The sequence below is a fragment of the Melanerpes formicivorus genome, unplaced genomic scaffold (genome assembly GCF_026170545.1).
Source record: "Melanerpes formicivorus ecotype bairdi unplaced genomic scaffold, bMelFor1.0.p_v2 SCAF_6, whole genome shotgun sequence".
NCBI classification, from domain to species: Eukaryota; Metazoa; Chordata; class Aves; order Piciformes; family Picidae; genus Melanerpes; species Melanerpes formicivorus.
Genome location: NW_027142358.1, coordinates 9033202 through 9059339, shown reverse-complemented (window position 1 = coordinate 9059339; position 26138 = coordinate 9033202). Strand labels below are relative to the sequence as shown.

Here is a 26138-nt window from a genome sequence, read left to right as displayed (position 1 = left end):
GCCTCTTCCGTGCGGCTCGGTGCCGGACGCGATTTGCGCCCCTATGCTAGAGCTCTCTCTGCGGTTTCCCGCAGCCCCGGTTCTCCTCGACCTCGGCGTGGGTGGTGTCCGCAGGTGGGTGCCGGCTCTCCCGCCGGGCCGGGCCCCTCACCAGTAGATGGAGCTGCGGGCACCTATCCCCAAGGCTGCGGGACCCCGACGGACGGCACCGGCCCCTGCTCAACCTCGCCGCTGTCAGCCCTCCCGTCGTTGGGCTGGGCAGCTTCACCGGGGCCCTGCGGGGGATCCGGGGCTGGCAACAGATGTTGCGAAGGGCCGGGGTAGGACGTGTTACGCGTCCCAGAGCTCATCGGCTGCTGGTGGAAGAGTATGCCTTGTTTAGGCACTCTATGAGCTGGGATATGGCTCCCGGGCCATCCACCGATCCTGGGCCCTGCGCTACAGATCGCGCTCAGCGCCGAGATTCACGGACACTGGCAGCTCTGGAACGCGCCAAGCCCGGACCATGCAGCCCCAGGCTGTCCAGCCAGCAGCAGCAGCAGCCGTGGGCTGGTCCCGGCACAGGGCACGTTGTCGTTTCCATCGAATAGCGTTATCCTGAGCACCTCCGATACGGATGTTTCCGCACACGGCGCTGCCGCCCCCTCTCTCCATTCCCCACTGCGGGTCGGACACCGCTGGGCCTCGAGGCGGGTGGGAGAGTGTGGCCGGCAGCCCGATTCCCCGCGTCCCGGTTCCCCGTGGTGCCCATTCGGCTTTCGTGCGCGCGCCAGAGCAAACCGCTGCTTCTGAGCGGGGCGAACTCAATGTGTCGCGCCGGGCTCCGGGCTGCCGACGGCTCCCGCTCCCCCCTGCGGCCGTCGGGTCCCACGAAGCGCTGGACCCCGGTGGTATCGCTCAGCACTGCGGGACCCGTCTCGGCTTGGGGCGAGCTCACCCTGCCAGCAGTGCTTTATTTTCGGGGTGATTAACCCCCCCTTTCACCCAAACAGGGCCACTCCCGCTGCCTTACCACCTCGGCCGTTCCTGCAGCCGGCGACAAGCTAGGGCCGTGCAGGGCAGCCACACCGCTCAGGCGCCGTTGCCGAGCTCCCCGGTGTCTCAGTGTCCCGGTTTTGCGCGGTGCTGGAGCTCCAGCGGCCGAGAGCGGCTGCCGGTGGGCGGCAGAGCCCGCAAAGCGAAAGCTCGGGGCTGCGGTGGGCCGTCAGGCCCCGAGCTGAGGGGGTTAAACCAGGAGCCTCCCCCTTACCTTCAAAAAGTTAAAAATGTCTGGAGCCTGCATCTCTTAAAGGGGCGGTGCTGGCTGCAAGGAGTCTTGGCACCGGCTGCGAGAAAGGCTGGTCAGGGGCGTGAGTTCCCCTCCACTAGCACCAAAACATTGCAAAAAAAGGCAGAGCGCCCCACACTTTAGATAAGGACAATTAGCCACCAGCGAGCCCCTGCAGACAGCGAGTTAATTAGGGGTTTCCTGCTCTCCGGCATGCCCTGTCCCAGCTCCTGCCCCCCTGGGCTCTTAGCCCTGATGGCACCTGGGCTGGCTCTCATGGCCACTTTCTCTTTGCCCTCCCAGGCCGGGGACAGGAGAGCGCTGCCGGTGGAGAGAACTTCAGGTGTGAGAGGAAGAACTCTCATTCTCCTTGATGTCAACACCAAGACCCCTGTCAGGATAATCAGTGAGAATTTCCTCTCCCTGCAGCTGGACCCCTCCATCATTCATGATGGCTGGCTCGATTTCTTAAGGTAAGGCAGGAGCCCCCCCGGCGCCCTCCCCACGCTGCCCGAAGGACGCCCCGGCGGTCCCGCCGCTCAGCCCCGCCGGGCTCCGCGCTGCTGGCGGCGCTTGTTGTGACGGAGGGAGCGAGGCCATGGTTTCCATTAAGATGCACATGTTTGCAATGGAGAAAGCATTTCGGAGACTTATCAGCTATGACTGCAAAAATGTCCTGCTCCCCTCGCTCCAACAACTGCTGCTTTGCAAAAGAACAACATGGGGCCAAAGCAGCACAGGGATGAAAAACAACAAAACAAACCAACAAAACAAACCAGAGAGGAAAAAGAAAACTAAAACCAAAAAATCAACCCCAAACCCAGCAGCAGGAACGGGGCCGCCTGCCGAGCCGAGCCTTCCCCAGGTCCCGACGGGCGGAGAGTAGGGTGTCGGCCAGGTCTTCAAAGCCCTGCGCTCCCCGGACTTCCAGCCCTGCGCGGGGGGCAGAGCCAGGCTGCAGCTGCGCTGGGCTCCACCGGCGGTGCGGAGCGGCCGCGGCCTGGAGGCGCTGGGACGGCCAGAAAGCCCAATCCCTGCTGGGTAAGTTGGGGAGGGAGAGTGGGTCTCCTCCGCACGCCCGCTGCGAGGGTCCCTTCGGCTGCAGCCTCCGTCTCCGAGGAAGGAGCGGGACTAAGAGGCGGGAAGGCGCGGGCGAAGTGGAGCCAGGCCGGCTCCCGCTTTCCTCCCCGCTCCACTTCGTTCCACACCCCGCTCGGTGGCTCGGCCCGCTGCACGGTCCCGGGATACAGATGGGCTGTGAGGGGCGAGGAGCGCTTCTGTCTCCCGGACGCCGCTGCACTTGTCCGGGGGGCGCTGGGGATGGAGGAGAACTTTGGGTCCCACCAAACTCTGGGCCACCACCGGCGGGCAGGACGGCTTCCCGCTCCCGGGACACTCCGCGGGGCTGGCGCAACGTCCCGCAGTCGGGCGCCGCTGCGGTGGTACCCGCGCCGGACAGGGCAGGGCAGCGGCGGGTCCCGAGCCTTGTGGCCATCGGTCGCTGCCAGTACCGGGGCAGGAAGGTCTCGCCTGGCCCGCGGCGCCCTCAGCCCGCTCTCTGCTCTCCCCAGCTCCCGGCGGCTGGTGACTCTGGCGCGGGGCCTGGCCCCCGCCTTCCTGCGCTTCGCGGGCAAGAGGACGGACTTTCTGCAGTTCCACAACGTGAAGAACCCAGCCAAAAGCCGTGGCGGGCCCGGCCCGGACTACTACCTCAAGAACTACGAGGACGGTGAGCTCCGGGGCCGGGGGCGGGCGCGGCACCGGAGGGCTGCGGGCGCCGGGCGGTCCTGCTCCGCCTGCCCTGCGCTCCCTGCACGCAGGCGGGGCTGCGCCCGGGTAAGTGCTGCTGCCGGGCACCGGACAGGGGAGCCTCCCCCGTACCCTTTCTTTCCCGAGCGGGAGAGAGCTCGGCGGAGGCCTCCCGCCTGTTGCCGGTAAATTCAGCAGATGCCGGACCACAGGAACAAAAAGTCGGCTCCGGGAAGCAGGCTTTTCGTATCCTTCTTTCCCCTGCCCTGCCGCATCCTCCGGCTCCTTTCTCTCCCAAGCCCTGAGTGCCGGCTGCAGAAGGGGCTTTGCCTCGGCTTCTCTCAGGTACCGGGCACCGCAGCTCTGGAATGCCTGTGCACGCATTTCTCCCGAGGCTCTCGGGCAGCCCAGCCCTGTGGACCCCGCCGTCGCGCCGTGAATCTTTTCCCGCAGCAGCCCTGGGGACTCCACGCCAGGCTTGGTCGCGGCTGAGCCGCTTGCTTTCGGTGCTTGGTCGGGGCTGCTTGCTCCCGGACCGCGCTGCCAGCATCGGTCTCTCCAAATAGTCACCACCGGACCCACGGTTTTCCGCGGGTCTGCCCTCTTCCACGGCTGTCCTCAGCTGCACAAAAGGTTTTCGTCTTTTGTGGCCCTTAATTCACACAAAGAAACTTTGTAGAAAAGTCAGGGACAAGCCTCCCTCTTAAGGCATTTATTTTAAGAAGCAGAATACCACATCCGCAGGCAAGAATTTACTGATTTTCCCTCTCTTTTTATTGAAACAAAACAAAAAAAGAAACACCACTCCTTTTATATATTTTTTTTTTCCCCCTTACACAAGGACTTACAAAAATTAGCTGAAGATTTCCATAAGCAGTTTTGAAGGCCAATTAATGCCAGACTGATCCCAGTGGGCAGGTCTGTGGAACAGAGGAAGTTTTGCAGCGACCTAGTCAGCAGCACGGTGCTGAATGGAAAAAGCAGATGCATTTGCCAGCTTTCTGATGGCCCTCAGTCCTGCTGTTGCCTCATGTAACATCTGATCTCACCGAGATGAATGTCCCTCTATTCCCACATGCAGGCAGGTGGCAAAGATCAAGTGCTCTTTCACTTGGTCTCCTAGGTAGAGCAATCCCCACGTTGTTCCTTGTTTCCCTTCTCCTAACAAATCTCAGAAGGGTCTGTTGTAAACTCTACCTACCAAGATGCACTTCAGGAGAAAATGCTGTTCAAACCTGCCCCAGTCACCTTGAACAGAAGAAATTAAGTGTAACGCATAAAACTGTGGATGGGACCCATACAAAACATTTGTAGGAATAAATTTTCATTTGTAGGAATAACTCTTCTCACTTTCAATATTTCAACAACTTGCAGGAGAGAACTTCACAACAGGTTTTATGTTAGGGAAGGACTGAAAGCTTTTGTTGTTTCTCCCCCCCCACCCAGTTTTCCTTGTAGCAATAAAATTGAAACATGGCAGCTCTTCAAAATGAAGCTTCTCGTAGAAGTTGTAACCACAGGTCTTAACTTTTCATCACTTAAATATGGAACAGAACCATTGCAAATGTGGGTGAGGGAAGGACGGGACACATGTGGTGTGTATCAAGCATCGGTGTAAATCAGAAAGGTGTGGTAAAAGGGATTTCCTGCCTGGAAGCAAAGCTTTTGTATTTGCTCTTAAGATCTGTGTGCAAACTCCAGGGCCAAAGTTGCTAGTAGCTCACATCTTTTTCTGCTGAGGCTGCACTAAGCGCTTCACTAGAGGGATCCAGTTCTCTAAAATGAAATCCTGATGCCACTGCAACTCTCTGCCCTGCTGTAGTGGATCTCAGCAGCCATCTTCTCGGTGCTCTGGTCTGGGTTTTTGTTCCCCCATCTGTGGCTTGCTTGGGATCAGGGCGCTCACAAATGTACAAGCAGATGCTCTTGCTGCATCAAACAGCACAGAAAATCAGCACCTGAGCATGGGTGAAGCCTGCAAGCATTCCAGTAGGTAACTTCTGTCCTTCCCAGGTTTTATGGGATGGTTTGGGTTCTTTTCCATGTCTATGCACTTTTTCATGTCCAGAATCTATTTTCTGAAATTTCTTGCCTAAGCTTTACTGGAATGGGAGTGAGGAAGAAGCTGGGGATCTTGACTAGTTAAAAAAGTCAGAAAATAATTAAAAGATAAATCAGTAAATTTTTGAGGCTTATGTGTCACCTTCATGATTTGAATGACATGACAAGTAACAGCTCCGTTTTCTGCTTCAAATGTTTGTCTTTTTGCCTGCTTGCCCCGCGGGTGCATCCAGATTCCAGGTCTGTGACCCCAGTGCCTGGGCTCTCTCCACGGTCTGATGGGTGTTCCCGTGCCTCCTGAACCCATGTGGCTTATGCATAGATGGGGGGAAAGGGCAAATCTTACATTTCTCTCAGCTGCAGCAGCTGAATAGAGTGCAGGACTGAGAGGTGAAGAGCACATGCACAAGACTGCACAGAGAACTGCAGTTACTAGTAAGCAACTCTGTGAGTGGCGTTCACGTTGCAGGGAGCTGCACTCCTCTGTGCACTTACAGGCCAACCCAATGCCACCATCTTAGACATTCAGATGGGAACCAGCAGCAGTAGGACTGCTTTGTAGCATCCTCCATGGATCCTCTGCCATATAACTGTACTTGCTGGAATCTGCATGATTCTCTATGCAGGAGTCTTTGCACTGTAAATCCTCCTCTGCTACCCTGCTGCCCTCCAGACCATCTTTGATGGTCTTTTCTGTCTCTGTACTGCCCCACCTTCCTGATGATCAGATCTCCTCAGAGGTTCACCCTACTCTTTTCCCTCTGTTTAGAATAGAATAGAATAGAATAGAATAGAATAGAATAGAATAGAATAGAATAGAATAGAATAGAATAGAATAGAATAGAATAGAATGAAATTCCCTTTCAAACTGTTACAGCTATGCATACCTCCACCTTCTGAAAATTGCCTTTACCTAGACCTGCCTGTGGCTTTACCAGCCCATTTTTTCCTCCTCTTTCCTCCACAGAAGGAGTGGGTATTATCTGAGGGTTATAGTAGTTGCTTTACACTTGTATCTAAAATTTGTTTCATTTTCATGAAATAAGGTTTCCTTTAGGCTTTGAGGTCATTCTTTCCTTATGCAAATTCTTCCTGGAATCACAGACCTGGAAGTATTGTGTAATACCAGGTGTGTATGGTGTCTTTCCTTTCCTTTCCTTTGTAAGTCACTCAGCCTCACCCCAGTCCACACCAGTCATGTTTGGGCAGTAAAGGTAACAAAGTGGTGAGTGATCTGTGGTGGCAGCCTGTGATGCCCTTGAAGAGGGTGCATGTGGCAACTTGTTTCAGCATTGCATATAAATCTGGCAGAGCAGTTTCATCACCTGGTGGCAGATTTGTCCATACCTGACAGAGCGACTTGTAAAAGCAGTTGCCTGTGATGAATGGTTCAGGTGAGCCGTAGGGCATGCAGTCCCTGTTGAAGGTAGCTATATGTACCTCCTGACATTTACTAAATACTAGGAGGTTGTCTAACTTATCTATTATTTTAACAACCCCATCTGTAGTGTATACCAGGTGGCTGCCATCCTGTGCTGCCCCTACTTCATATGGTCAGTCCTGGGATCCACCCAATTTAGATATGGTATTGGCCATCCCGTCCACTAGAAACAGAAACCCGGCTTAATGTATGTCCAACTTTGTGGTAGCAGGAGGTGGGGCTGTGCCACAGACTTTTTGACATTTGGTAATCAAGAAGTGTAACATTTTTAGCCTGAGAGACTTTTCTCTCCCTTAAATGGTGTCTCTCTTTATGTGCCTTGCTGAGTTTGTTTTTCTTCACCAGCTGTGCTGAGAGTTGTGCTTTCTGTTTCTCTCCTGCCATAACCACATGTTTGATCTTTATGTGGGTACCAAGATGCAAGGTCTCATGCTCAGTTTGTATAGTAGACTCATGTATCCTTTTGCTGTTGGATTGTCTACTAAGCCATTGATTTGATCTCTCCTTCCAACTGCCTCACACATGACAAGGATCCATTTGGTCTAAGGAATGGGGCAATAAGCAGCACTGGTCTCCAGGAAAACAAGCTTGAGCAGTTCCTTTTTGGCGCAAATGCACAGGGCTGCCTGTTTGCCCCAGCTGAAGTTGCTGGTACAATACCTCTTCTGAAGCTGGGTTTACTCAAACCTGACTCACATACTATTGTGGACCTTGGTCTTGGGGTGTTAAGTATGGTGTGAAGACCTGTTGTTGGTTCAGCAAGGGTTGCTGCAGGTTGTGTCTTGGTGCCTGAACCTAGAACCTGTTTTGGAAGCTCCCTACGGGTGCTACAGAATGAGTTTGGTGGGTTAATGTGGAACTTCCTCATCTAAAGGATAGTCCTCAACTACTTCTCACCCCAAAGCCACAAAGACCATCTTTGGACAACTTGTGGTGGCATAAACATTGCTTAACATTTTCTCCTGTTTGTATGTGCTGCGAAGGAAAACAAGGGAAAAGAAGTTACTCAGAGATGGATTTCTTCAAGATGTGTTGTCTCACAGACGTGGCTTCTCCACCCTGTCCCTCAGGCTTTGTGTACCCTGTTGAGATTGTGTGGCTGGGGAGAGACAAAAGGACATTTACTGTAGAACCAGTACCATGTGGGTCATGGGAAGGAGAGGGAAAGGGGAGCACAAATGCATGCTGTAGGTAGTGCATCAGAAAGCTTCTGAGTTGAAGTGCATATGGACAACACATTTCAAAAATACTCTCTTAATTACTGGTAAGTTACTTCCTTCTATTTTATCTCCTTTTTTGGAGAGGATACTGGGCATCTGGAGAAATGTCCAATTACCACAAAAACTGGAAATATTCCTGTTTCCTATGCCTCCCATGCTAATCAGGAGATTTTGCTGTCTAGTGTAAGAAACTTCACATTATGCTGTGTAATCCTGGCAGAGGTTTTCTGGCTGTCCTTTCAGCCTGGGATACATTCCTTTGGATGCCTTCAGGTACCTGGCCCTACTCAGGTACCTGGCCCTACTCAGGTACCTGGCCCTACATCTGAACCTTGAGATTTGTGCAACAGTGGGAGTATGGTTGCATAGGAGCTGCGACTGAGCTCAACTAAGACTGTGGCTCCCATCCTTCTACCCTTTCTGGCATGTTCCTGATCTCTCTTGTGCCTGGAGCCTGAGTCAGTTAAGCTGGCCGAAACCTGATGGTAGAGCAGTGATGGCATTGCAGCTTGTTAAGCTGGTTGAACTGATTAATGTTGTGTAACTACAGAGCCACAGAGGACAAGTTCTGGGAAAGGAAAGCCTGTAGTGAAAGGTGGGACTGCAGCAGCCTCACTCAGATTAAATCCTACAAACCCACCCCTGAGGGTGGTGAAGCTCATTACTTGGTTCTCTGCCACCAAATTGTTGGTCCCCATGCCAGCACTGTGTCCTGCTGCTGCTTTCCTTGCACTGTCTGTGCATGTTTCTGACCTTCTGCTAAGCCAACAGAAAACTACTTCAGGAAAAAAGCCAAGGGCAACTGTTTTACTATGAATTTAGTGAGTAGGATCCTGAGGGCCAGAACAAGGGATGCGGCTAGGATAGCTCCTTTGTCTGCTAGCTCATAAAACTTTGCAGCAGGTGTTTCTCAAGTACCATCCTGTTGTCCCAAGTTTCCTTTATTCAAGGAATCACCTTCTGTTTCTGATCACCCAGAGCCTCTTTTTGTCTGCCTGAGTATCCCTTGACAGCTTAGGCACCTGTCCTTTCAGAGATTGCAGGAGAAACAGTTGTTTCCCTCCTCCCCCTCCAAGTGTTTAGTCCTTTGAGCAGGCTGCTGAATTACAAGCATTCAGGCCCAAGATGGGTGGATATTCTGATGTCCTTTGGTCTTCTGGAGTTTGCCAAACCTGGGGCTGGTACATGCATCGGTGTGAACTCTGTGGCAGCCTCCTGCCATCTGGTTCCAAGGAACCAGAACTGTGAGGAAGGAGCCTCACCTCCTGTGATGGGCAGAGATTTCTTTGTAAGCAGCACCACCAGTGCTTAGTTGTTTTCTCAGAAATTTATGAGAGACTTTGACAATCAACTTACACAAGGTAAGGGAGATCCTTCCAAAGATTGCCAATTTATCTCCCCTTCTTAAATTTCAAGCTGTTTAGTGAGAGTCATGCATGAAAATTGCTTTAACTGCAGAAAAGGCGCAATTAAGCAGTTAGATCCTGATTTGTTAGCTATTTGCTGGTACATGGGTGGAAGGAAGATTTCTATGATTTTGTGTTTGATTGTATAGAATAGAATAGAATAGAATAGAATAGAATAGAATAGAATAGAATAGAATAGAATAGACCAGGTTGGAAAAGACCTTCAAGATCATCACATCCAACCCATCATCCAACACCATCTAGTCAACTAAACCATGGCACCAAGCACCCCATCAAGTCTCCTAAACACCCCCAATGATGGCAACTCCATCACCTCCCTGGGTAGCCCATTCCAATGGGCAGTCACTCTCTCTATGAAGAATTTCTTCCTAATATCCAGTCTGAACCTCCCCTGGCACAGGTTGAGACTGTGTCCTCTTGTTCTGGTGCTGGTTGCCTGGGAGAAGAGACCAGCCCCCGCCTGGCTACAACCTCCCTTCAGGTAGTTGTAGAGAGCAATGAGGTCTCCCCTGAGCCTCCTCTTCTCCAGGCTAAGCAACCCCAGCTCCCTCAGCCTCCCCTCATAGGGCTTGTGCTCCAAACCCCTCCCCAGCTTTGTTGCCCTTCTCTGGACATGTTCCAGCAGGTCAAAATCTTTCCTAAACTGCGGGGCCCAGAAGTGGACACAGGACTCAAGGTGTGGCCTAGCCAGTGCAGTGTACAGGGGCAGAATGACCTCCCTGCTCCTGCTGGCCACACTGTTCCTGATACAGGCCAGGATGCCATTGGCCCTCTTGGCTGCCTGGGCACACTGCAGGCTCACGTTCAGCCTACTGTCAACCAGTACCCCTAGGTCCCTCTCTGCCTGGCTGTTCTCCAGCCACTCTGACCCCAGCCTGTAGCACTGCATGGGGTTGTTTATAATAAGTATCCTAAATTATCTAAAAAAACCCCACATATATTTGCTAGTTCCACACTTCTTTCCATCCTGTGTCATCTTCTTATGAATTAAGAGAGATTAATGCAAAAATTGCATGGAGGAGATGTGTTGACTTCTCATATACAGCTATAGGGTTTAAATTAGCAGTTGTCATTCAGGGAAAATGTTTTGAATTTATCTCAATTCGTCTCTGAATGCATTTAGGAAGTAAAAAGCAAATCCAGTGTTATGAATATTAGAAGAGAATTGAAGAACCTCATTAAGAGCATTTCTGTGCTTTAGCAAACTAAGTGATGACATACTGGTCTGTGTAAAGAATATATATGTGTAGAACAGGGTGATGGAATTGATCAGAGTCACAGCTTTGAGTCACAGAGTTTAGAGGATTTTTCAGCTTGGGGAAAAAAAAAAAAAGACTGAGAATAATTGCTGTGCACTCAGTGGCACACAGAGAAGACAATTTGGGAATCATTATTTCCTTGTTTTCATGGTTCAAGGAATAGGGAGCATCCAGTGGAATTATTGCATACAAAACAAACTTCTGATTAATTTTTTTCCCTTTTTTTTTTTTTTTTAATATAATGAGAAATAACTTCTGGAACTTACTATTGGGGAAATTATGCTAACGTGTCCAAAATTTGCCTGCTGAAAACAGGCAGGATGAGGATGCAATTTCTGGCTGGAGAAGTCTTCAGGCTTTCTAAACAGAAGTTGTGTTGCCAATTTTTGGCCATTTTGTAATAACTTCAGTGGACAAATCTGGGTGCTAAAGCTTTCTTTCTTTTATTATATAATAATAAAAGAATTTATTATCTAATGTTTATATTTCATTCTTTAATTTTAAATTTTTTTCCTTCTTTTTTTTTTCTTTTTTTATTTTCTTTTTTCTTTTCTTTTTTATTTTCTTTTTTTCTTTTCTTTTTTCTTTTCTTTTTTCCTTTCCTTTTTTTTCCTTTCCTTTTTTTTCTTTTCTTTTTTTTTCTTTTCTTTTTTTCTTTTCAACCTCCCATAAGCTTCAGCTGCCCCATAAAATGGGTCTGTGCCTTTCTCCTTCTGCCTCTCAATTGATCAGCTGCAATAGCTCATGTCTGATCCATGACTCCAGTGAGTCTTGGAAGGGAATTGCAGATGTTAGCATGGCAATTGCACACAGGCCATGCTGATGCCATGTGAGTTTCCATGTGCAGCTCACTCAGTGGGTTAGGGAAGCCCTCACCAGCAGGCAGCTGGGAGCTGTGTCTATGTGCTGTGTGCCATCTGGGAGGTTTCATAGCTTGGGAGCTCGCTGGCCCGGTACTGGTAGTTGAAAGGGACCTCGAGGATTGCCTTGTCCAAACTTTCTTGGGAAAAGCATGGTCTAGAAAAGAGGAGCCAGCACATTGTCCAGCTGAATCTTGAAAGTGCCTAGTGTTGAGGAGTCCACTACTCCTTGGGGAACTTATTCCAGTGGCTAGATTGTACTTGTGAAAAATTTTCTTTTGTGCCCAACTGGAATCTCCCCAGGAGTAACTTGTCTTTTTCATGACTCCTTGTAAAAAGGGAGTCCCCATCTTCTCTGTAGTCACCCTTTAAATACTGCATCGTGGTGCTAAGATCTCTTCTAATCCTCCTTTTCTTGAGCCTGAATAAACCAAATTCTATCAGCATATGGCAAGCTTCCCAGTCCTTTGATCATCTTTATGGCCCTTATCTGGACCCTCTCTAGCCTGACCACATCTTTTTTTTTTTTGTGCAGTGGGGACAAAATGCAACACAGTATTCCAGGTATGATCTGACAAACACAGAGTAGAGTGGGATGATTCTTTATATCTGTGCTTGTTGTCCCTCAGGACCCCTAGGTCCCTTTCCACATTGCTGCTCTCCAGTCAGGTAGATCCCATTCTGTGCTGCCCTCCTGGATTGTTTTCCCAGGTGCAGGACTTTACAGTTGTCCTTGCTGAACTTCTTCAGGTTCTTGTTAGCTCACTCTTTCTTTCCACCTATGCATGTTTTCCTGCAGGGTGGCTCTCCCTTCTGAGGTGTCTACATCCCCTTCTTGGTTTGGTATCATGAGCAAACTTCATCAGGGTACATTTGATACCATCATCCAGAGCTCATCTGGTGCTGGTATGTTCTGCAATGGGCATACCAGGATTTGGGATTACTGTACTTGCATGGCTCCTGAAGAGTATTTCCTAACTTGTTCTTCAAAGTTTCTTTTGGTAGATTCAGTGACCTCCATGGGTAGCGTGCCGTGTAAGCTCTGGAGATGTGCAGATCCCAGGGCGGGACAGAGAACTGTGGGGGCACTCGGAAACAAACCAGCCTTGGCAGAGCATTATCCTCCATCCAGGGCTAGCAGCCTGGCTCGGGGAGGGCCCCTGCGGCAGCCCTACACCTCCGCCGCCGGCGGCACGGAGAGGCCGAGGCTGCCCCCCGCCGCCGGGCTCTCCCCTCCGTGCGCCGGTGCCTCCCTCCAGCCGCAGCTCACCTGACCGCCACACGGGTGTGCTCCCGCCATACAGCACGGCGGCTGCAGAGCCCGGCGGCTGCAGAGCCCGGCGCCGCGGGACCCGCTCTGCCGCCGCCGCGCCGCCCCGAAGCGCCGCGCCGCCGGTGAGGTCCGCCCGGCCGTGCCGCCGCCACGACGGGAGCTGAGCTGGCCAGGGTACTGACCTTGCCCGTCATGGCCCCGCTCGGGGTCGGGCTCCTGCGCTGCCGTCTTTGGAAACCATTTGGCATCGTCCGGGGCTCCGCATCTGGAGTTCTTCTTTCGCACTTCTGGCAAGCACTGCTCCGCTGCGCGCTTCGCTGGGCAGTTGGTTGGTTGATTGGTTTTTTTCCCCCCTCTCTGTTTTCACCGACGTTGAGGGAGGTGGCGAGGGCCTTCCGCAGCTCCCGCTTGGAGGCTGCCTTGCCCAGAGCCTCGTAGGGTACCCTTCTTCTTTCGTGTTTCATCACAGATTCATGGAATCGTTTAGATTGGAAAAGGCCTCTAAGACCATCGAGTCCAGACATTAACCCAGCACTGCTAAGTCCACCGTGTCCTTAAGCACCATGTCTACACGCCTTTTAAATGCCTTTGGGGATGGTGGCTCCACCACTTCCCTTGGCAGCCTGTTTTGGGGCTTTATAACCCCTTCTGTGAAAATTTTTTCAAAATATCCAACCTAAACCTCCCCTGGTGCAACTTGTGGCTGTTTGCTCTTGTCCTGAGTGCTTGATACCTGGGAGAACAGACTGACCCCCACCTCGCTACGACCTCCTTTCAAGTAGTAGATTTGGGGGCTGTGGGCTCCTTGCTGGCTGTTTGCTCTGGGTCCCTCTTGCTGTGATTTCCTTAGTCTCCAGTTGCTGTGGCCTGCCAGTCCTTCTCCCTCAGTGCTGCTGGCTCAAAAGAGTGATGTGGAGGTATCTTTGATGCTTCCCCTGCACAACATAGAGCCTAGTGGGGTCTGGATGTCCAGGCACTGAGTTCTTCGGAGGGCTTCAGATTCCAGCCATCTGCCCACTGTTTATGCTGGAGCTATAATGAATGTTGGGTTCACCTCCTTTTTTTAGGTCTTGGTCAAGTTTCTTGGGTTCTTCATCAATCTGATAAACAAGGACCTTCCATTTGCTCCCTCAATGTCTGCAATGGCAACTGTTTGAGAACCACATGAAGATGACTACCTGAGAGTGCCCTCAGTTTCTATATCCTGCATGCCTTCTGCTGGATTCTCCCAGGGATTTGTCTAAATATGACTTGACTTTGTGCTGAACCCTCTCACAGCAGCTCCAATACCTAAGGACAGGACTCCAAACACTGGTCCTGCTCTTCATTCCTTTGTCCCCAGATGCTGCTGACAATGCACACAAGTCCATCTCTTGGCCATCTGTGTGTTTGTTGTGACCTGTAGTCCCTGAAGATAGAGGTAAGATTGGCCCACAGCACCTGCTGCCACATCCCCTTGCACTCTTCAAGATGCTCTCCTGGCCTCTGAGTGGGTGGACACAGGCCCTGTTTTCTCTGCATGGATCAACATTGACCCTAGTTTGGGTTTTATGAGTCCTTAATCCCTTTCAGGAAAAAACTTCATTTTGACCCAGCCTGGACTCCCTCAGAGCAGTTTGAAAAGAACTGGACACAGTGTGTTGACCATCTAGTTTCAAACCTCTCTGCCTCTCAGTCTTCTATTCCTTCAGGGCCTCCTGGATGTGTGTTACTCCCTTTTGCCTTGGAGGTGGGGGATATAAAACTGCTGCATTCCGTTCTGTAGAAAAGGAAATCCATCACCCAGGAAGGTGAATAAACTGTTCATGAGCGCCAGGTGACACCAGTAGCTGTATTAATGGCCTCTCATCTCTCTGCATAGACGCTCCCATGCTGGAGCTGGAAATATTGAGACACATATTCTTGCTACCAGGATGCTGCCCTGTCTCCACTACAGAGCATTCTATCTGTGGGTGGAGAACATGTAACTGCATATCCCAAATGTTTTAATGTCATTACTGTTCTGAGCAGTCTTTTTTAGGCAGGCCTTTAGAATCATAGAATCAATAAAGTTGGAAAAGACCTCAAAGATCAAGTCCAACCTGTCTCCCAAGACCTCATGACTACTAGAACATGGCACCAAGTGCCACGTCCAATCCCCTCTTGAACACCTCCAGGGATAGTGACTCCACCACCTCCCTGGGCAGCACATCCCAATAGCTAACAACTCTCTCTGTGAAGAACTTTCTCCTCACCTTGAGTTTTAACTTCCCCTGGCACAGCTTGAGACTGTGTCCTCTTGTTCTGGTGCTGGTTGCCTGGGAGAAGAGACCAACCCCCTCCTGGCTACAACCTCCCTTCAGGTAGCTGTAGACAGCAATAATGTCTCTCCTGAACCTCCTCTTCTCCAGGCTAAACAATCCCAGCTGCCTCAGCCTCTCCTCATAGGGCTTGTGCTTGAGGCCTCTCCCCAGCCTCGTTGCCCTTTTCTGGACACGTTCAAGAGTCTCAATGTCCTTCTTTGAGAAGCTGTGCATCAAAGAGGCAGACAAAGCACAGCCTGGGCAAGACAAGTGTAGTGATTCTAGGATGAGGCTCAGAGACAGGAAGGAGGCTTCCAGTCCTCCACCCCACCTTTGGGCAGGGTTCCCTGCCAGCCCAAGACATCAGAGCTCTGAAACTAGTTTTGCTGAACCTGAAATTTGACACCTTGAAAGACAGGGGCATGGCTGTTGGAAACAATTGTTCTTGCTTGCTGTGGGTAACAATAATGGAGCTTGAGAGTGTATGTGGGGCAAGACAAGACTCTCTTCTGACAATAAGCTCCTTCAGAAACTACTAGCTAGATGCGAATTAAACCAAGCAAAGCGCAACCTTGTGATGTGCAGGGTGACCTCATGCAATGTGGTGGAAGAACTCCAACTTCCATGCTGCCTTATCAGTGCTGGCTGCCTAAGGTTTTGTGAGAATTAGATGCAGCATATGGTGCCTGTATATCTGAGCATGTTACAGAGTTTATTAAACTCAGAAAGGGACCTTGCAAGGAGTAGTTTGTACCACTCCTTTCCTGTTCAGATTTGGACATGTCTTACTTGATTCTTGTTTTTCACTGCTACCCCTACTCTCCATCTTTCCATTTCCCCAGAGGGTGAGTAGTTCTGGGTGGTGGAATATAATATTAGTATTTCAAAATGCTTATAGGAAGAGGGGAAAAAATGTTTAATAATCATCTTGCCTCCTGAATTGAAAGTCAGGAGTCAGAAGGGTACAGAGTCCTGTTCCAAGAATCGTAAGCCATGTTGACCTAACTCTAGCTGTGACAGCTTCAGTGAGGATAAACAAGGTGAGAGCAAGGCTTCTTCATCACCTTTGACAGGCAAGGGTAAATGGAAGCCAGGGATCACCAGAGTGATTTAGTCTTTTCTCATTATTTAGTGCCAGACACACCAGTAACAGGGTCATAATATAAATGTTGGGATACCTTTGCGCTTTCCTGCAAGGAAGAGGTCATTGTTGCAAGAGATAAATGCTAAACAGATGAAGGATGGAAGGGATGATAGGTTGCGTGAGCAAATAAAAAAGTCAATGACTTGAGCTTTCTGTGGGAGAAATGGAGACACGCAGAGAGCATTCATTGAATAGATGCATTCAAGGGGTTTGGGCCCTTTTTTTGGGGTGTTCATGCTGAGTGATGGTTGTGTGGCTGTCTTGTTGGCTGGTGCTGATCCAAGCATCTGGTGAAAATGAAAGCTGAGGTTTGGCCATCTCCTTTTTTTCTTTCCCTTTTGCTGTAGACATTGTTCGCAGTGACATTGCCCTGGATAAGCAGAAAGGCTGTAAGATCGCCCAGCATCCTGACATAATGTTGGAGCTACAGAGGGAAAAGGCAGCTCAGATGCACTTGGTTTTGTTAAAGGAGCAGTTTTCAAACACATACAGCAACCTCACATTAACAGGTAAGGCTGCAAGACTAGCTTTGGAGCCAGGAGCTGATGCTAGTTCTTGTTAACTTACAGGTGTGTTAAAACCCTTGGGTGCTTCACCTCTGTATGAATCAGCATGTCTCTGGCTGCCTCTGTTTCCTACCAAGATTACTGTGTGCTGGGAGGGAGAGGACCTGCAGGAACCTGTGGTGGTCTCACAAGGGCTCCGTGGCTGGCACCTATACAGACACTCCAGATTTGGCGCCCTTGGACAGAACGTTTTCTACAGTCTGACCTAAGCAGAATACCACGGCACGTGAAGTGCTGGAGAAAGCTCCCTGCTAACTGTTCACGTTGATGGGGCTGCAGCAATTACTAAATTTGGAGTCCTTTAAGCTGCAGCTGATTTTTTTTTTTTTTTTTTTCCCTTTCCAGAGCATGCACTTTGTGTGAACCCAGTAAATATTAAAGAGCAAATATAAAGGGATAATGGCCTAGACAGAGATGAGAGGATACTCTTTTTCTGGCAACTGTTTGTATTATCCAGGGAACAGAATCTCAAAGGATGGAAGAGACTGCCACATTTTGGATACACGTTTAATGGTGCTTGTAAAGGACTGATGTCTTCAGGCAGTGAGTGGGCAGGAGGATGAGATCCCAGCAGCCAGCAGTGTCCTTTCATAGCTGTTCTCCTTATCGCTACAGCTGGATGAGCCACAGACGATGGGAAGGAGGAAGAGACTAATAAATCAAATAAGATTCCTTTCTCCTCTTGCTGGGTCCCTTTTCTGTGAAAGGCAGGGAGGCATCTAATTTTTATGGAAGAGAGGGCCCTGTGTTCTTGCTGGAGGAGAGATGGCAAGCCCCGTGGTGGCCCTTCCATGCTGCTGCACTAGGGGAGGCAAGTGGGTCCTGTGCAACCTTTCCCCCTCAGCTGCCATCCCTAATTCAATGTTTAGCCCCTGCCTTGAGGCCAGCTTCAGTCTGCATCTTCAGCAGTGCAGCAGTGAGCTCTGGCTCTCCTGGGGATGTTGGCTGTGCAGAACCTCTTGGGGCCCCCACAGAGGTGGGATGGCAATACCAGGATGGGCAGAGGGCTCAGCCCAGAGGGATAGTGGGCACTGGGGTCATGAGTGTGGCTGAATCACATCATTCCTGAAAACCCAACATTTAAATGGGATCCTCAGTGCCGTTCCTCATTCTCTGTAACGTAATCCACTCGGCTGTTTATTCCCAGTACAACCGCTGGAATCAACATTGTCAGCTTTCCCCCTGACAACTTGCTTACTTTCCACTAAACAAACTTCCCTCGAGAAGAGAAGCTGCTCTCCTCTGTCCTCCTTCCCTTGCTGCTTCAAAGCTCTCCAGCATTGCTCACATTTTTTACAGAACCTGCAGAGCAGAGGTGCTACCTGGTTATCAGCTCAGCTCTTAGCCTTTCCAAGTGTGTTTACAGGATAGTTCAGAAGGTTTTACCTCTAACTCTCTGGCAAGGAGAGACTAATTTCACTGGAATATTACCCAAAGAACTATTTTAATGTCCTTTAACTCCCTTCGAATGTGAGCAGAGCAACTTCATAATTGTTATGAAGTTTAATCTTTTATTTCATAGACATAGGTCTGAGAACATGGACTCTAGACAGCTAAGCATAATATTTAACTGGAACTCTACTAACTTGTGTAAATATTTCCCTTCTCCATGATGGATCTGGTGTTTGGGGTGGGCAGAGGGGGTTGTACATCTGTTCCAGAAGGGCATTCCTTACCTTCAAAATTCAATCAGCCGGAGTTTGCTTGAGGACTTCTTTTTGTTCTGCACAGTGGTTTTGTACAGTGCTGTAGGGAGTCCCCAGATCATGAGGTGAGGTACAGGAGGCAGGATCCAGACCTGGTTTAGGGAGGGACAGTGAAGAACTGACTTTTCAGGGATGGAGTATCTGGGGGATCTCTGAGAACGGGTTTTCCTCAGGGAGACAATGTATCTAGGAGTCATGTGGCCTCATGCATTGCATGTGCTGTGTATGACCTTCAGTATTCAGTGGCCAAGCTAGACTGGATTCAACCCCATGCCTCTGTGTAAGAGGGGTTCTACTACTTGCTAGTATCTGCAGCACTTTGATTGTACCAAAGAAATGTAAATGGTGTATCTTTCCCAAAGTCGTGTGAGAATGAAGGTGCTTTATGGCAGAATAGCTGCTCTAGGAGAACTTGATTCCTATGCTGCTACCACTACCACTGTTATGATTTGGACAAAAAGTCCCCTTCTCTTTCTCTTCCTCCCAGATGACATAGCTATATGAACAACTTGAAACACTGTAAACCAGGCCTCCCACTCTGCCTGCAAGGGTGGGCATGTGATACTGCCATCAAACTTCCATGCAGTATCCACAGGGCTTTAAGAATGAAAGCTCTTAGAGCGCAGGGAGTGTGATTCTGCAGTCCCTGTAGCAGCAATGTAAATCAGAGGCTTTTTCAAATCTATTCACCAGTTGCACATTATTCCCGGGGTGATCCTTATCTCAGGGTTTTGGGTTTGCACTGGGATTTAAACTGCTCCCAGCAGCAGATACCTCCAAGGTAAGAGGGTGTCTTAAAATGAAATGTGGGTTTTTTTTGTGTGCTAAGACACAACTGAGACTGAGTGAAACCAGGCAGTCTTTCTGGCTCTTGTTCCTTCAGGAACACATGTTGGATTTTGGCTTAGGTCACTTGGGTTTCTTTAGGCAAGTACAAGCTTTCCTCTGCTCCTGTCTGGAGGCTTTCTCTTACATCTTGCCTGTGCTTTCTGTACGTGGTCTTTCCAGGCTTATCAAGCCTGCCTCACTGAGATGAGCGATGGTCTTTGATCTGTGACAGTATTTTTAAATGCTCTATAACATTTTAAGGTTTATTAATATTTGCTGCTTCTCCCTTGGTGCTCAGAGATAGATCAGCATCTCTGATGCTCTTGAGTGTGCCTGTGCTAGAGCAGGAGGAGAGTGCGCAGCATCTGCCTCTGGGAACTGGCTCTCTAAGCTCAGACTGGGGTGGGAGAGGAGAGGAGAAGGGATCTTTCCCTAGACACACTTCTCTGGTCATTCCCAGTTGATTTAGGTGGAGCAAGCAATGATTCTTTTATGGCTTGTATCAGCTGGAGTAGAAGTTGCAATCATCACAGCAGGCTCCCCTTCTTTGCAGCTCTCAGGATAAACATCCAGGTGACAATAAGGTGATTTTGGAGCCCTGGAGCTGAGGGGTGAATGCATAACACTGGGCTGGCAGCCGGCGAGGTGTGAGGAACTGCCCAGGGCTGTGGAGACACAACGTGCATGCAGTTTTTACAGGGTGAGCTTGCAGGGAGTGGGGCAGCAGCAGGCAGAGCTGTGATAGATTAAAGCTGAATCCCTCCATCAGTTTGGGCTGGGATAATGTGCTGCACTTCTACTTTAAGAGACTTGATATCCACAGGTTTCTGTGCTGTTAGTAAGTAAAGCCTGTTAAACCCAATGGAAGAGGGAATTGCTCAGGTCAATAGACATCTGTGAAAAACTGTCCCCTCCTGCATTTACATGAAGTGTTAAGTGTAACTGAGCTTCCCAAGACACAAGTATGAACCATAAATTTCCCTCTAAGAGTTCCCATCCTGAGGAAACAAAATAGTGCCCCACTTTTCATTCTGAACAATAGAGAAATGTCTCTTCTTTTTGCTCTACCTTCTGCCTGAAGCTACAATGCAGATTACTTCACAGCACCATGAGACTGGTGATGACAGCTCTCCAGCCTGTCCTACCACACCACATCTGCACTGAAAAGCCAATGAGGAGACTACAGGGTGTGTGGTGTGAACCTTCCATCCTGCCACATCATGTGACACAGCCTCTAAAAGCAACAGCTAAGGGAGGAGACTCTCCCACAGGGTGCATAATGCTCCCAGTTAACCCTCCGTGCTCTCACTCTGCTGATGGTGTTAGCAGAGGGTCTCTTCCAGCTGCAGAAAGAGACTTGTGGGGATTGAAATCAGGTGGGAGCTGCTAGGAACAGAGCTGAGAGCTGCCAAAGAGTGCATTTCGTTGTCTGCTTCCAGCATTGCTATCAGGTGTTTTACCACATTGCAATCAGGTGTTTTACATTGGCATCCCATTACCTCTGTTAAGGTCATTAGATAACCTAAAACTCTGCCATAAGAGCAGTTGTGAGTTCTTTGGGAGGGTTTCCTTGGAGCAGTTTACTTCAAAGATGTTAGCAGCCAAGAAGAGACCCTCTTCATCTAGGATAAGTGGTATGAGTGTGAAGTGGTGGTGGCAGAGGGTACACCCTGTCTTTTCCCGGGTGGGGATGCATGATGGTGGGATGAATAGAGCAAAGAAGAAAGTGAGGGAGCAGGGTATGCATGTGGCTGCTGCAGAGCAACTATGTGTGGGGTGTCACTGAGCAAGGATGAGGGCACCGTGTCTGTATTAAGAGCTTCTGAGTGAGGAGTTGCCCCACAGAAATATATTTTTCTCCTGTCCCCCAAAGACATTGAGAGCCACAGTTGTGCTCATTCCTTGGCAGGGAGTAACAGCTTGGGTCAAGCACCTGCAACATTTGTGTTTCCTGCACTTGTGAACCTCCCCTGGTGCTTTTGAGATTCCTGAGGAATGCTGTGGCTCTGGGAGATGATGGTTGTGGAGCAAGATGTGCCCATGGAGTGCTGAATTTGGTGAGGACTGTGGCTCCCAGGATGCCTTTGCAAGGGAATCTGTGCAGAGAGCAGGGCGTGGGGTTGGGCATGTTTTTGGTGCCTGTGCTGCCAGGCAGAAAGGCTGCTCTGCTTGGTTTTGAGAAGTTTTCCCTAGATACATAGTCTTATCCCCAGTTACAGCAAACTCTGGGGAGCTGCAGGTGGTGGTGGTGGGGACACTTCGTAAGGTGGGACCTGTGGGGGATGTTGCAGAAGTACAAAGAACTTCTTTGCCTTTTTGGCAGCTTGTTTGAGATCAGCAGCCTAAATGTTCTGTGGTGTCCTCAGCAGCAATGTGTTTCATAGCTGCTTTATTGGATGCTGTACTGGGGTGGTCTGCACTGTCTTTGTTCTCCAGCGGTCCTTCAAGCAGAGTGCTCTCTGGGGCTGTGTCACAGCACTTATCTGAGCAGCTTTCAGATCCAACTGTCTGCTCTTTTGTCCATTGCAGCCTCTCATGTTATATGCATTATCCACAGCACTGCATAAAATAGATCTGAAAAGGACCTCAAGAGGGCATCTTCTAGCCTTGTCCATGACAAATCAGCTGTACCTGGTCTCTGATCGAGGGAAGGTATATAAGGAGAGGCAATATATTTTAGGTGACCAACTCACATAGTTGGAGAAACAGACAAGCTTTGGGGAGCTTGAACCCACTTGTTGGGGCTGAAGAAGAAAACACAGCATTCAAAGCTAAATCCACAGTGAAAATAATTTCCCTGAGCTGGTTCCCTTGATTAGCACAACTTGGGTACTGTTGAAAAAGCCATGTCAGCATGGGGAAGAGAGTAATGTCATCAGCTCCTATGGGAAAGAGAGAGGGAGAGAGAACTGCTGTGGAACACTGGGGAGTTTCCTGTGAGGAAGAGACCAGAAAAACTGTAGTATGTTGTTAAAACAATCTCTGCTCTGAGCCCTTAGTTAATGACCAGCAGAGTTGCCAGGTCCTATTTGAAGATGGCTTGCAGGTGTCTTCTGAGACCTCTGAATCAGAATTTAGGGGACAGTGCTGGGAAAAGTAAAGCATGGGAAAACAGTCTCTTGTAAGTGAGTGGTTTTGTGCCATTATCAGTTGTTTATATGAGCTCATTCTGAAGCGCAGCGGCTGTTTGTTTTCACTACGTAGCTTTCTGAGGGCGTTTGGTGCGTAGCCGAAATCTGCTGCATTCCTGGGCATGCAGCATGTAAAGCCAGCAGGTTGCCAGGGTCCAGTGGCGAGACACTGGTGTTGTCCAGGTTGTGGGGACATTGCTGTTAACTAATTCAAGTGATGTCCTTGTCCTTAAACCCTCTGTGATGGGAGTGATGTACCCTCCCTTGGCAGTTGGCTCTAGGGTGTAGTTATCTATATCATTGTGGAGTTGGTGTTTTCAAAATCTCTTGCTTCAATTTAAGCCCATTACGGCATGTCCTGTCCCCATGGACAGCTTACAGCACTCCTTTCCTCTTTGCAGAAATCTTTTACATATTTGAGGCTTGTTATCATGTTTCCCTGAAGACTGTTGTTCTCTGCACTGAACAACTGCCTTTCATTTGCTCTTTCCTCATGGTCATGTTATTTTCAAGTTGAATGACACGTGTGGTTAATTCTGCCTCTTGAGGTCTCTTTCAGCCCTCTTTAACATTTTTCTGGTGTGGTTCTGGGTTTTGTTGGGGTCCCTTGGGCACTGTCCGCTGGGTCTGGGCTGGTTTTGAAGTGTGTTGCCTTGAAATGAGCCCAGTACTGTATCTGAGGCCTTTCTTGACTGAGGAGCAGCAGAGCTATTTCATGTACCTTGTGTGTAACGTTCCTGTCTGCATATCCCTGTATAATCATGGATTGGTTTTGGTACAACACATTGGTTGTTCAGGCCTGTGCTTTTATGTACTGTTTCCCGACCAGCTGTGTGTTTTCCCTTATGGAATTTCATCTAGGCTATTTTCCTAATTTTCTAATTAAAATGTTACATGAAGCTGGAGGTAAAGCTTTGTGAAAGTAAAGGTATAGAACATCTGCTGCCTCTGTTTTCACATATGAGACTCTTTTGCTCTGTCAAAGGGAAGGCAGGTTGCCTTCACGTGGCTGGGCTATTGCTTCCAGCCCTTCCTTGCAGATAGATTGCTTGATGATTTGTTTCAAAATTTTTCCAGGAATTGAAGTTATGTTGACTGGCCTGCAATTTCCTTCATTTTTCAACCTGTTGAATACAGCCACTATATTTGGCCTTTTCCAGTCTTTTGCAACTTCATTTGTCTTCCAGAAATTCCTGGAGATAGTTGCTGATGGACCTCTGCTTATTTGAAAACATCAAACTTCAGCAATCTTCATTCTGCTCATGTGCTGCTACACTGCTCTGCTGCTTTTAATTGTGTTAACTCTGTGCATTTAGTTATCCCAACTAATGAACCAACAAAAGCATTGCACATTTCAGCTTTAACTCTGAATTGTTGGCTATTGTGAAATTGTGTCCCCACTTCTACCTCGGTGCTTCCCGAGACAGCTGCAAGCCAAACCCCTGGGGTCCCCTGCCTCCTCTTACCCTAATTAGTAGTTTTACAACTCATTGTGCACTGACGGGGTGTGTGTGAGAGAGGTCATGAAGGGGAATCTCTTTTTCAGGTGACACTCTCTAGTCTGTTAAGCAATGCTTTGGCTTTCTCATTATCTGATTTGCTTATTGCTTTTGTAACTTTGGAGAATGCAAATCCTTGTGACGTGCTCAGTAGTTGTTAAATTCAGTTTACTGTCCGATTTCACTAGCCTCACAAGAGAAGATATTTGACAAATTGTGCATCTTAAAATTAGCAATCACATGTGCATTAGGATATGTAATGTCATTACCAGAACCAGTCATTTCTAGGTGCTGCATAAAGAATAAAGCAAGCACATAAACCTAACAGAAACCAGATTTCAGTGGGAGCGGGCAGGGCTGACGCACACTAACAGCTTTGGAAGGGCTTGCAGTGTGTTCAGTGGTATAAACCAATCTATTAACCTTTTCTCCCTGCTCAGGAGGTGATGAACTCTTTGGTTTGCCTCTTCCCACCGATGTAGTTATCAAATGTCTCCTCGGTGTGCCGGCGATCCCTGCCGCGCGCCGTTGCTGTCGAACACGTGGGGTTTGTGCTCTCCTGGTGCTGTTCCTTTGTGCTCATCCGCGTCAGCCTAATGGAGTTTCCACTTCTCCTTCATTGGCCGCGAGCGGTGGAGGAGCCTGTGATTTATACTTACTGAATTCCCCCACAAAGATGCTTTGCATTTCTTCTCTTACCTTTCCTGTGTTTACAAACCTTTCCTGTGTGTTTTCAAATCTTTCCTGAACTTGCTTGTCCCTTTGCAAAAAATCTGAGGTTTTCATTAAGGTGGTGGTTGTTGCTGTTTTCAGAGGGGGTCTTGCCAACTCTCTGATCTTGGCATCTTTGTCCTTACAAAACTGTTTTCACTCTGCTGCTGTTTGTACTTGTTAGGAATGGACAGGCAAACACTCATTTTGTGCTCCCTTGTCCACAGTGCTTTCCACCTTTGTGGGTTTTCCCCATTTATTATTTTTTTTTCCCCTCTGGTGATGAGAGGCAAACCTCAAGGAGCTTCCTTCCCAATTTTGTTCCTGTCTCTTCTTTCACAATTATTTTTCCTTCGTACATTCCAGCAATTCAATGCAAGGATGCGTCCAATGTCTTCCTTTCTCAGCAAATGTGTGGGCAGTTAAAGGCCCTTCATTTACCAGTGGGTTCTCTGTTTCAGATGCTCGCAATAAGCCTGTGCTTCTGATCTCCCTGATTTTGTAGCCTGAAGCAGACCCCTAGTGTGCCAGTGTCTGGGCTCCTTCCACTCTTGCATTACACAGAGGTTTTTATACCTGCCCTCTGTACTATTGAATTTCACCCCCTGCTTTTATGCTGGACCTCAGCATCATCCAGACCTCCTTGTGCCGTGTTTCTTGTCCTCTGCTGTGCTGGTGATCCTTTTTTTTATATTTCAGAACTGTCTTTGACTCTCAGTCCCTGGAGCCTGCTTTGCCTCTCATCATCCTGCTAGAATCCCTCTCTCCATACACACTAATGTTAACACCTACAAGCAGCAATTGGATCTTGTGAATTTTTCCTCATTTGTAATCTGGATAGATTTGCCTCCTTAAACTTTGCTTTTCCAAAGTCCCTTCATATCTTTTCCTGTGGCTGCGAAGGACATTTTTTCACCTTGGAGGTATGAGCTCCATATTGTTTTCCTGTACATGTATTAGCTTGTGCTTGCCTGAAGCACCTCTCCTATGAGGACAGGCTGAGAGAGCTGGGGCTGTTCAGTCTGGAGAAGAGAAGGCTCTGAGAAGACCGTATTGTATGCCCCCTTCAGATACTGGAAGGCCACAAGAGAGCTGGTGAGGGACTTTTTAGGGTCATGGATAGTGTTAGGACTAGGGCTAATGAATGCAAGCTAGAGGAGGATAGATTTAGGTTAGACATCAGGAAGAAGTTCTTCACCATAAGGGTGGTGAGATACTGGACCAAGTTGCCTGAGGAGGTGGTGGGAGTTCTATCCTGGGCAGCTTTTAAGGCCAGGCTGCATGTGGCTCTGGACAACCTGATCTAGTGTGAGATGTCCCTGCCCATGGCTAGGGGGGGTTGGAACTGGATGATCCTTGGGATCCCTTTCAACCCTGACGATTCTGTGACTTAAAGCTCACTGGGTTGGGTACAACCCAGTGGATCACAGGGTAGACAGGCTGTTTTGTTTGTTGTTTACTAACCTACCTTTCTGCATCTGCAAGCTGCCTTTAAGGATCTTATCTAAATGATTGATAAAAGCACTGCATCCTGTGGAATGGGAAGCAGGCAGTGGGGATATTTTTGTCTGATCAGCCACTTCTGTCCATCTCACCATACCAAATTATTTCTATTACACAAGTTCTTAAATCAAGCTGCAACATCAGTTAGAGAGGTCTTGATTCTGTACAACACGTGTTGGTTGGTAATTAGCTGAGACATAACTATAATGAA

General features: G+C 49.0%; 1 protein-coding gene across 5 annotated transcripts in view; it reads left to right on the top strand.

Annotated features, from left to right (window-relative positions):
* Positions 1 to 1361: 1361 nt before the first annotated feature.
* The window catches only part of HPSE2 (heparanase 2 (inactive)), a 119593-nt gene continuing 94816 nt past the window's right edge, over positions 1362 to 26138 (top strand). For 2 of the 5 annotated variants that reach the window (XM_068139578.1, XM_068139581.1), the window contains exons 1-3: positions 1362 to 1740; positions 2092 to 2308; positions 2839 to 2996. In XM_068139578.1, the coding sequence (XP_067995679.1) occupies positions 1481 to 1740; positions 2092 to 2308; positions 2839 to 2996 (635 nt within the window). In that variant the 5' untranslated portion in view covers positions 1362 to 1480. Of the gene's footprint in view, positions 1741 to 2091; positions 2309 to 2838; positions 2997 to 16330; positions 16493 to 26138 lie in introns of all 5 variants that reach the window. The other 3 variants (XM_068139580.1, XM_068139579.1, XM_068139582.1) reach the window with 3 other exon arrangements.